Genomic DNA, 12,531 nt, shown 5'->3' on the forward strand with positions numbered 1-12,531 from the left:
TAGGGACAGAAAAGGACAGCCTGGGTGACCCTAACCAGAGTGGATCTACGGAGTGCTGAGTGAGGAAGCCAGCATCAGTGAAGTTGAAGGGATGAAATGGATATGACCCAAGTAGACTTTCTTTCAAGAAGACGCCTATCAAAAGGAAAGATGGAAGGACAGTGAAGGAAGGCATGGGGTTCAGGGAAGGGTATCTTTGCAAGATGTGGAGGTTACATATTGAGGGGAAAAGCAGCAGAGGAGGCGGGGCAGAAGTGTGAGAGGTGAGGGAGAAGTGATAATTGCAGGAGTGAGGTACTGAAGTTGGAGGTGGGGGTGTTAGGGGCATGAACCTTGCAAAGAATTTCAAATCACAGCAAATTAACTCTTTGGTGGAAAATTGAATCCCAGTCAGTTATCTCCCACCTCCCAAGGATCATGCTAGAATCCCAGTACAGCAACAAAACATCTGAAAGGCCACTCTGGTTGTTAACCATCTGGTTAGCACAGAGATGCTCACTCTTCAAATATGCAGGGACCGACCCACTTTGAGGGAGACTGTGAGCCCACATGCCTGGGGGTCAGCATCCTTAGATTTATTACATAGACAAACCACACACCCCCAGGGCACCGCCACTGAGTCTCCATTATTTGTGGGAATTCCCCTCACCTCTCCATCTCCAGGCTCCTTCTGATATGCAGGAAATCATGCTCCACTTGTCTTGCCTTTATAGGCCACCCCTTCTCTACACCCATCCCTTCAGTAAGCTTGGGTATTTACAGAGAACAGGACTTCCAGCAACCTCTGTTTCCCACCTCATCACAAACCATGTCTGTGGCAAGGGGTGATGAGCAGGGGGATGGGTGAGGAACACAGGACAAGCAAAAATTAATACCACAATAAATGATTCTGTCACAAGGGTAGAATCCAAAATTCAGGTGGAGAAATGAATCCTTCACAAGAGGAGAAAAATCTCTTCTACTGGATAGTGTTAAGTGGTCAGCTGGCAGTAGGGGGAGGACCGGAATTTAAGTTTTCCATTTTGATGGAAAGGTCGTCTGCTGAAATTGAGAGACAGCACAGTGGATGAACAGTGGATGTACCCCAAGGATTGTGCTGCACGTTTGAAACAGCTGCTGTGGGGAAGGAGCGAAGGAACATAGAAACACCACTGGGCAATGTGAAGTCCTTGGTTGGATTATTGTGTGGTTTTCTCCAGTGTGCTTGGCAGCCCCAGGGCAACAAAGAAGAGAGCACACAGTTGGATGCCTCCTGGGATGGAATGGGATGTTTCCAGAGACATGGCAGAAAGACAAAGGGGCAAAGGAGACCAGGGTACTGGCTAGAGCCTGGACAGAGTAGGGGGCCACGTAGGCAGAGAGTTGACTTACTACAGTCTGAGATCTCTGAGGCAATGCCCTTCTGAGTGGTGATAATGGAATTGAAGTGCAAATCACTGCAGGTGAAAATACCAAGGAAGTGGAAGGCTAGGACATTAACTGGCCATTCATGCGGACAGTGAAAGTAACCAGGATGACGATGATAGTGGAAAGCAGTCTCAGAGCCACCTGTCCTGGTTATCAGAGAACGGGGTGGGTGGTGAGTCAACAGAAAGGACCAATATAGATGGATGGAGCCAGACAGCAAAAGCCTCACAGTGGGAGGGTTGGTTACAAGAGGACCGCAGAGTTTGGGTCTTTGACTGGCTTTGCACAGATGCAGGTTAGGTTAAGGCTGCCAACCTCCCTTCCTGGGAACTTACTCTTGTTTTCAGCCATAGGACACCCCAAAGTGTGGGGAAAGGAGTCATTAGATAAAGGCTTCTCTCTTTCACTCCCCAAGTGAGTATTTCTCCTTGGTACATTCCAGAGGGATCAAGCCCTAATTGCCAACAGCAGGACACCTCAATCACCTACCTTTATAACAGCCTTTTCTGCTTCACTGTCTCTATTTCCTGCTCTTTGACATCCTTGTGCCCCCCCCCCATGTACCCACATGCAAGCCTCTGTCTCAGGCGCTGCCTGTTGGGTACTGGGCTAAGATCATTAAAACAAGAAATGGCCTTAGAAACTCTCAGGATGGGATTTTGGAGGTGATTACCCACCAGTCAGATGGCAAGGACCCCATCTGGTGGCCATCGATGGATAAAGCGTACAATGAACTCTTACCTGTGAAGGAACAGGTGCAGGTGGCCAGTGAAGAGTAGCACTTGAACAGTACTGGGAAATGGTAATTATGAGGATTGTGGCATTCACACTGGCTTTGATAAATGTTTTGAATATCTTGGGGGAAAAAAAGAAAAAGACAGCTACAGGTCAGCCAACCATCCACTGTAAAAACTAGAGGCTCTCTAGGGACACACTAAGAAGACCCTTATCTCCTGCAGCTGCGGGGCAGACTGTACTGGAAATGAAGCGTACAACCTGTCCGGGAGGCAAAGCTCCAGAGCGGGCTGAACACACAGTATCAACAGTTCCCTTACGTCATAGTCAGGAAGAGTGGGACCCAGAGGACAGGAATGGAGCTGCGTAGGTGGACAAGCCTCAGAAGCCCGACCTCCCAGCTCCCCTAAATCATCCCATTTGAGAGAGACCTCTCTGACCCCCACTTTGCTGGAGGAGAGCAGCCTTCCGGTCTTGGAGACCCTTCAGACTTCACTCGTGGTTGCTGCTTCACAAGCTCTGCCCCCTCTCTGCCTCTCCCTGATAAAGTATCATAGCCCCGTTCATCCAGAGGAGAGAGAGGCAGTCCCTGCTGTGGGGAATCATTGAAGGAAGAGAAGGCTAATATGCATGACAGGTACTAGGGGAAGATGTGGGAGTGCATCTCGAGAGTGCTCAACTGGGGATGGGTGTGCAGGATATAAGGCTGAATGGGGAAGCAATTATTGGCGTAGGATGGCTGCCTGTGACTCAGGCTTCAACATCTAGAGCCTCCACAACCCCACAATGGTGCTGAAATAGTTCCCTGAAGATCAGATATGGTAATGGCCTACAGCATGGGTGTCCAAACTGCGGCCCGCTGGCCACTGTTAATTGGCCCGCAGCAAATTCCAAAAATATATTTAGTTTACTTAAATAAACCAGGTGTGTCAATACATACTTCACCTCGAGTGAGTGGCCCGGCTGTTTGTGTATTTTACCGCATATGGCCCTTGGTGAAAATCGTTGAAAAAAGTTTGGAAATCCCTGGCATACAGTAAACGAAGTGGAGCTGCTGGAGCTGCTTTGCACAGTGTTAAGGAAGAGATGAGAAGATTCATGGAAGTGATCATGTTAGACGGAATATTTTTCCAGACAGATAACCAGTTATGCTGGTACTTAAACCAAACTATCTTTTGTCACTTAAACCAAACTACCTTTTACTAAACTATTTCAATTTTTACACTTTAAAACAACACTACTCCAATATTAGGGGTTGCCTGGAGGTGAGGGGAGAAGCAGGAATTGACTGTAAATGGGCACAAATTATCTTGTGGGGAGTAAAGGAAACACTGTAAAACTGGATTTCAGTGATGGTGCACAGTGCTACCAATTTACTGAAAATTATTAATCGTCACTAAAAAAAATCACTTATACATCTCAAATGAGTAAATTTTATGGTATCTACATTATACCTCAGTAAAGCTGCTTTAAAAATTACTCCAAGAATATCATTTATACACTTTGTAACATTCATTCCTGTGTCTGGAGATGGCACTTCTCGAAGGCTGAGTCCAAAATGAAGTACTCTGACCTACGACTTACTTTCAACTCAGCTTCAACAAGCTGGGATGAGAGTGCAGACAATTCCTATCCTACAAACACGCAGGCGCTGTAACTTGCCAGTCACTCGTGTCTTAACTGGATAAGTATGCGTCGTGATTCACAACCATACTTTCTATTGAAAGAGCCGGAGCCCAATTCTCTTCCTGAAGATCATGCATTATTTCACTAGGTATCAATCCGATTCTTAGATGTGCTAAAAATGACTGACTAAAAGAGTTTAAGCATCAAGCTACTGGAAAGAGGGGAAACGTAAGATCTGCTTATACAGTGTAAGATAACAAAGCAAACGGGAAAATTTGTCAGATTTTTAACTGATTAAAGAGGAGTTTTTGTGGGTTTTGTTGTTTTTTTGCCAGCAGAGGGCAACCTACACCCCATTAAACTACTAAACTACTTTGAGGGAAGAAAAATAACAAAAAAGGAAAAAAAGAACATAAAGACAACATATAATAACCATCGACAATTTGATGATTGGGCATTTAAAGTCAGTCCAGGTTTCCTCACACTCAATGAACCATCTTCCTCCTTCCCCTTCTCCCCCCTCCTCTGCCCACCTCCATTTCCTACATAATCCATTCCAGTCCTTTGATGTTTCTAAAAAGAGAAATCAAGGCAAGAGAAAAGTTCATGTTACTGCTAATGTCCCGGCTTCTGTAATACTATTAACTGGGTCTTTTCATGGGAAGCACTGGAATTACAAGGTGAGAGGAAGCTGGTTCCTCCTTTCCCCTTCTTAGTTGCCAACCCTGCCGATTAACTGATCCTGTCCTATGGTACTCACAGATCTAAGAAAAGACCTCCTGCCCCAGAACTAGAGGGCGGGGCAGGGTGCCTGTTAACCCCGAGGATCCTGGGCCCCACTTCAAACAACTGAATTACAATCTCTGGTGTCAGGACCCAGGAATCTGCATTTCAGCATGCTCCCCCACCCCCAGATTCTGATGGGAACAGAGTGTGAGCCACTGATCTAAATAAGAAAAGCAAGAGATCTGACACTAGCCCCATCTGAGGCACTCTCTGATTCCCTCACTAGACACGAAGTAGACAGCAGAGCATGAAAAAATGGCCAGGAAGAAAGTGGGGATTCTAAGTCAGCAGAGACTCAGACGTGGCATCAATATACAAGTACATGGGGAAAACTCTGGGGTGCTGGGGCCTTGCAAGTCGCTCTGAGTGAGGGGGGAAATGCATGCATCAAATGTTACTTAATCAAAAAATGTGAATAGCTTTTGAAAAAATCCAAGCAAACAAGAAAAATAAGAAAAAGTCAATCAACAGCTGGTTGCTTATCGAAAACATTTTTATATAGGTGAGTGCCTCCCCAACTTTTCTGAATCTGAGAATGTTTAAGCAGCCACTGCCGCACAATGAAAGTGGGGCTTCTCAGGTCATTAAAACAAAATACCTGATTTGCCATAAGCCACCATTCTCCACAGAAAGTTCTATTCAATGTATGAGCACAAAGTACAATTTAGTTGGGGAACATAACTATTGAATGTATCTGTGTTTTGTCATCATTCACAACACCAAAAGCAGGGCCTAAATATCAGGAAGCAGCTGGCTCTTCCCAAGAAGTTTATCTAATGGAGGAGCCTACTCCAACTGTGGTCCAGGGACCAGAAATACATCTTGTGGAGCTTATTAGAAATGCAAACGCTCGGACTCCATCCCAGATCTACTGAATCTGGCTCTCAGGAAGTGGGGCCCAGGCATCTGTTTGAACAAGCTCCAGGTGATTCTGATGCATGTTTAAGTTTTAGAAGCATTGTAGTAAACTGTTTCCAAAGCCTTTCTGATGGGAGCTTCCTAGGCCTTTGGATAGGTGATTCTGATTCTGAGTAGCTGAAATGAGAACCTGGGAATCCAACTTTTCCAAATACCCCCAAGTGGCTCGTAACATCAGGTAAGTTTAGGGGACTCTAGGTGCCTCCCTGACTTCTTCATGAGTTCTGGTGGAGGCACAGATACAAGACACAAGAGACACAAGTAAGGATCACTGGTAGACCTTTTCAAAAATACAGATTCTCTGGCTTTTTCCCAAACTCTAGTTAACTACTGCATCTGAGAGAGGCAGCAGAGCAGTGAATAATGTGTCTTATTCTCCTCAGTAAGTGACTTACATGAAGAAGGGGTAGCTTTTCAATGGTATGGTTCTGTCCTAGGGATGCTGGGGGCTGGTGCGACGGCTTCAGATGCCCAGCAAAGACTCAGCACCAAGCCTGAGCACAGAGGGCGGGAGCAGGACTTTCAGCACTTGGGTGAGAAAACCTGTCAGTAGCAGGCCAAGACCCAGAGGCCCCCCCGCCCCCAGACGGAACCCAGAGAGTACAGCCTGCCAATTCTGATGGGAGCAGGGACAGCAGCCGTACTTAATTGGGTTTAGAAAAATAAAGAAATATAATATTTCTTTTACCAGTCACACATGGAAAAATATTAAGGAAACCAAAACACTAGCAGGGAAATCAAGTATGGAAAGTGTTGCTTTTAAAATGTCTCTTACTTTACCTTCTGCTTCATCTCCTACATCTGAAATTCTATAAAGTCAGCCTTTTATAAGACCTTACAGTCTCTTTATTTCACCACCAAGAAGCTATTTCTTTGTCTTGCTACTAAGATATTTCATAGCGTTAAAGCGTAAATTCCTTTTTTTCCTTTTTTAAGCCCTAAATCAACATCAGACATTACTACACTGGGCAATCAACTTATTTACACAGCTCTTTCTTCCAGTGTATCAACCCCAAAGAGTTCAGTGTTTAAGGTTTAACACCTTAGCGTTCAATCAAAATCACATATATTGAGCTTAACAAAGGGTTTGAGAGGGGGTGATAAACAATGGTGGTTTCCATTTCTTCTCCCTTGAACTACAAGCATCATCTTACAAAACTGTTGAATGCATTTGACTCCCAGGTGTGGAAAAAATGATACAGGAAACTCCAACACAGCTGTAACACACATCTATTTTTATTGCTTAAAGGCCACGAAAAGCCTATAATCAAGATAGAATTTACCAGGTGAAGAAATCGACATTTTACTTGCCTGGAATATAAAGAAAGGAAAACCCCTAATTTAGTGAATACTGGAAACATTTTTCAGATGACACACAGAAGTGTATCTGAATCTTTTGCCAAGGGAAAAATTAAGAACCTAGATTACAGACAGGGGTCCAAATATCTGTGAGTTTTCCTGACATTGCAACTTTATTCTCTGCCCGCCAACTGTGGACACCTTTATTTCTTGTTGGAAGGGACTTCCCAAAATCTTAACCTTGGTACATGTGGGTGAATATCTGCACCTAATCACATAGGGTATGTCATGCAGGGTGTCCTGCAGGGTCTCAGCTCCTGCTCCCCACACAAGAATGCAGGATATGATGAGGCCCAAAAGAAACACCCACGGAGCCATAGATAGGGGAGTCATACCACTATATTCTCGCTGGCAGCTGGGTTGGAGACACAGGAAGCAGGAGCCACACGATCCGCAGCCTGCAGACCACTTCTCTGCCAACAAACCTCACTTGCCAACTGCAATCTGCGCTTGTTAGCTCAGCGACGGCAGTTCTATCAGTGGTTAATGGCTAACTGGTTACAGCTGATCGCCAACTAGTCACAGCTAATGGCCATCTACTACCCAAGCCAGCACCTTTCCACGTGAGGTCGAGAGCCTGGAAACTGCTCTCTGAGACTCTGTCCCCATAGGCTGGAACAAAGAAAGCCCTTATATAAGGTCTTACATAAGAAAAGGTCTTATATTACAATAAGACCCGGTCTTACATTAATTTTTGCTCCAAAAGACGCATTAGGGCTGATTGTCTGGCTAGGACTTATTTTCGGGAAAACATGGTAGCTATGTGACATTAAATGGTCTGACCTTTAAGTGGTTAGCATTCACGGGGCCTTTTTAAACGTAGCTTTGTTCTTTTCTTTGACAGCTCCTTTAATATGGGGGCTCATAATAGGTCCCCAACAGCTGGACCTAGACATTGCTGTTGTGGCCACCCCTTCCTGCAGCCTGGAAAGTCTTCTCCACCAACCATCACGCAGAGTTCCAAGTGGAGGCTTCAGGCTGCCCCTTTCTTCAGCATTAAGTCCTTGCTATGTTACCATCACCATCCCCAAGGCGTGAAAGGCAGTTCTTAATCTGGTTAGAAGAGGGTCTTGAAACATGAGTGTTAAAAGTGCCCAAGTGGTTCCATCCAGAACATTAGAAGTTGTCTTGTAAATACAACTTTGGGATAATCCTGATTTCCTAAACCATTGCCAAGTCTATGCAGAACAGGACTTGGCACAGTCGAAGACCTATGCTACGTACTGTGCAGAGTCTCAGGGAAATTTCAGTTCTTGCTCACAAGATTCTTATTGTCTACTTACTTACAGTAAAGAGCAACTAAGGAAAAATAGTTCCTTTCCAATAAAATTTTCTCTTTCAAACCTGTCAAGACATATTAGAAAAATAAATGAGACAACTGCCTCACCGAACTTGTTTTCCATTTTGGTTCAGTTTACTTCTGTTTGTTTTCACTTCAGACAGTTCATTCTGTGATCAGTTTTAGAAAAACAAGTGTTTTGGGGTGGGTTCAACATTCCCAGTGGTGGTCCACAGTTCTCTGTTCTTCTCCATATTTCAAGTTTTGTAAAAAGGAATTTATTACACTTCAATAAAAATAAGGAATCCAGACAGTTCTGAATCTGGTAAGTGCATTAATGGTCTCCAAAACTTCCTTAAAGAAATATTTAAATATTAAGCTCTTCCTGGAAACTATGGTTATGATACTTCTATTTCAATTGACGTTGATTCATAAGGAGATTACTCTATTCAGTGCAGGCTCTTGCTATTAGTTTCCCTTTGGAGTCACAGAACTATTACACGGGCAAAGTCACATGTGAATGTGTGACTTTAAAGGCAATAGAATGCTTTATTAGTTCAAATATGGTTCATACATATATGTCTCTTTCTGGATTTGCTCTTCCGCACAGATACCATTTTTCCTATCACTGCATCAACACCACACTATCCTAATTATTATGATTTTATGTTTAATATACAGATATAGTTAAGTCTTTCAACTTCATTGTTCTTCAAGAAGAAATATCTCTTTGCAGTTCCACATACATTTTATAATATGCTTGTCAATTTTTACACACACAGAAAAACTGAGATTTTGGTTGAAATTGCACTAAATCTATAGATCAAATGGGGACAAATAACATCTTGACATGTTCAGTTTTCCAGTCTATAAACACAGAATATCTATTGCCTTATTAAAGTCTTCTTTATTTTTTCTCAAACATGTTTCATAATTGTTTATGTAAAAATCGCATATAATTATTACATTTAGACTTGTGAGTTTATAAATGATATATTTGTAAATGATATATTTTTTAAATCCGTTTTTTCTATTTATTTGTTACTGGTATATAGAAATATTTTTTTAGGTATTGATCTTATATCCAGTAATCCTATTAAATTTGCTTATTGATTCTAATAGTTTATCTGTGATCCTTCTGGATTTTCTCCACTCCTAATAATGTCCTTGGTAATATCTTTTCAAAATTGGTTTTAAGGATTTATCTGTGATACTCTAACTCATGTAGCTAGCAAAAATATTATTTTCATGTTAGAGTGGTTCACATATAGAACTTAGTATATTAGATTAAAAGTAGACGTCTGGAGTATTTGACTCCGTGTTGAAGAATACAAAGGGCACTCAATACATAAAGAACATGTTTATTTCCTCAGGAGCTTGGGAAATACATATTTTGTGTGGCCAGTTTCCCTATCTCCACCCCTAAACCTCCCTCCAGCGCCTCCCCATACCCACATATACACACCAAGAGAAACAATGCTGGCTTTTGACCCGTTAGTACTGTGTTTCCCTGAAAAATAAGACCTAACCGGAAAATAAGCCCGAGCATGATTTTTCAGGATGACATCCCCGGAACATAAGCCCTAATGCATCTTTTGGAGCACATCTTAATATAAGACCCGGTCTTATTTTCAGGGAAACACGGTCTTTCCTTGTGTATTTATTTCTCTTTAAGCCCGAAAGAAAACAAAAGACTGGTTGAAATAATATATTGTGTTTGCCCCTCTGAACATTATACCCTTCTAATATCACCATTGATGATAACACATTCAACTTCTAGAAGACCTCTTCTTCCCACTTTCCCATCCTCTCTCCAAAATTTCCTCCTTCCTGGCGTTATCAAGAAGTTACCAGTGTCCAGGCTTGCTTGATCCTTGATGACAGAACTTTCCCTGCCTACAGAGAAGTGCATCTGAGGTTGGAACCAGGTTCGGTATGGTTGTATCAAAGGCAACAGGGAAATGGGCCTTCGTCCACCCACGATAGGACCAAAGAACTGACACAAAATAAAGGGCCAGAGCCTTTGGTTCTGTCTTCAGCAATGTTTATTGGAAACAGCGATGCTTCCCGTGGTAAGAGTTTGTACATTAAGCAGTAAGATTTGCCTTTCACTGCACATGATCCACGACCGCAGGTGGCACATCCGAAGCAGCACGTTAAACCTCTCCGAGAATCTGCATAGCTAGATAAATAGAACTCTGGATAGAAACTAACAGGGCTGTAATGACCAGTACAAAAGAAAACACTCATAAATTTACACACAGCTCTGTACACAAAAAAAGAAGATGAGATCGAAGGGACAGAGATAAAAGTAACGACTGAATTGGGAAAGAGTTTTGCATATGCAGCCACGCATCTTAAACGGCTAAACACAAAAATCATCTTTATTTGGTCCTCACTGAGGGCAGAATATGCACAAATGATGTTCAAAGAACACAAGGTGAAAGTGGAAAGAAAAGGTATTTACTGTTTCTTGGTCTATGAACTAAAGGAAGAATGATCTCTAGTGTTTTACTCCTTGGGTCTCGGTGCCAAACGGATTCATGAAACACGTAACTCATAAATAAAACTGAAGTGAAGATCGTTGTTCCCTCTTCCCAGTACCTTCAGAAATGCCCTAAATACAGATATCATTTCTGTGCAGCAAGAAATTTAAGCTTGGAAATCAGGTCTCTTCCCAATTCCTCATAAAGGAGAGCCTCCTCTTTTCAACCCCTTCCACAATATGCTGATTACTACTCGTTGTACTTAGAAATAAAATGGGAGTTTCCCTTTGGCTTTAGTAGCAGGGAGGGAAGAGAACTGGCTGTACCTCAGAGATAGGCAGTGGGAGGAAGAAAGGAGAATGTTTTCAGAGAAGGCTTTGAATCCACACTCAACACTTTTTCTACCAACAGCATCAAGGGAATAACTCATTCAGACCAGAAGACAATTTGCTGGTGAGGAAGGCTTTCTTCCACAATTCTGTGACTCACATATTTGGGAGGGGACAATGTGAAAGCCAAGACTTTCTCCTGTTTAAATGGAGAACCTGAGACCTGGAGATGGCCCCTGGGTGATAGATAATATCTTCAATAGGATGGTTTTTCTGGGATGTGGCTCATGGTCATTATTCTAAGAAGCCACAGCCTCCTGAGAACTGTGTGAATGGCAGGTCTCTGACTGGCTGGCCTTAGATGGTATTTCAAAAGCACATGCCATGCCCACCAGGCTGAGAAGATACCATCCATCACCATGACTCCTTTGGGGTCACACCTGTCAACCACAAATACTTGGTGGGGCTTGATGACTTGGACCACTGCGGCCTGCACTTGGGATGTGTTGGAAGCTGCATTACCAAAGCAGTGGTAAAACGTGACTATCTGGGTCAAGAGGAGGTGAGCCAGCGCATTACACACTAATGGGGCAGGGCAACCAGAATCTCCACGTAATTGATAGGGAAGAAGCCTGACTGGCCATGAAGCATCCCCTCATACCAGTTCTCATCAATTTGGTTAGTGAGTGTGATGATATCACCCTCTTTAAACCCCAATTCCCCTTCATTTTCGGGTTCAAAGTCGTACAGAGCTCGGCAGCAGGGCTGATCCATTGGGACACCTGAGTCAGACCAGGAGAGAAGAACACAGGAAGACAAGGGGAATTTAACTCGTGTATCTACCATCTGCGACACCCACCTACTGTCTCCTTAGATTCCCCCCATGCGCCCCTTCCTGCTGAAGCTTCCTCTTTCTTCTAGCCCCCAGTGTCCGCTGCATGACATCTCCCCTCACCAGTCTTCAGAACCTTTCTCAGATTTCTGGAAGTTGTTGGATTCCTGTTTTCTGTTTCCAGTATGAAAAATGGCCACGTCTATTCTTATGATATGTACAACAGAATCTACGAAGGCTTGCTGCCTTTCTGACAATGCCCGGTAATGGGAGATTCAAGAACTTAATGAGTTTGAAGGAGATTTAGGTACATAACACAGCAGGACCAGAATTCTTTCCATGTTAGCACTTCAAAATTTCTGAACATGTGAAATAGCACAGTGAAGTACGATGCTTTGCGACCTCAGAATAACAGTGCGGTTCTCGCTTTTTAAGAAGAAATAGTCCAACCTCTGAAAATCAGTTATAATGTAGTGAAAACACAACATAAAACACTGGATTCAAATTTGAACTCTGTGTGACCTTGCCCAAGGCACTTCACTCTTAGTTTCTTTGTCTAACAACTCACTTCACAGTACTATTATACCTAGTAAATGAGATTATGCAAAAAAAGGATATAATTTACCCTTTGTAAACTGTTGCATGTATAAATATGGGAAGTGCATCAGCATTACAGCATATAAACAATAATGTCCTTTACCTTGAGCAAAATAATGAAAGATAGAGCCTTTCCTTAAAAGGGATCTATGTTAAATGACCAAATATATTAATATG

At 43.0% G+C, this 12,531-nt stretch overlaps 1 protein-coding gene across 1 annotated transcript in view; it reads right to left on the reverse strand.

Annotated features, from left to right (window-relative positions):
• Positions 1-10,135: 10,135 nt before the first annotated feature.
• The window catches only part of SH3GL2 (SH3 domain containing GRB2 like 2, endophilin A1), a 188,633-nt gene continuing 186,237 nt past the window's right edge, over positions 10,136-12,531 (reverse strand). The window contains exon 9 of the mRNA XM_081065245.1: positions 10,136-11,707. Coding sequence (XP_080921371.1) covers positions 11,508-11,707 — 200 coding nt within the window. The 3' untranslated portion in view covers positions 10,136-11,507. The remainder of the gene's footprint in view (positions 11,708-12,531) is intronic.

The sequence above is a fragment of the Rhinolophus hipposideros genome (assembly GCF_964194185.1).
Source record: "Rhinolophus hipposideros genome assembly, chromosome: 11".
Lineage (NCBI taxonomy): Eukaryota > Metazoa > Chordata > Mammalia > Chiroptera > Rhinolophidae > Rhinolophus > Rhinolophus hipposideros.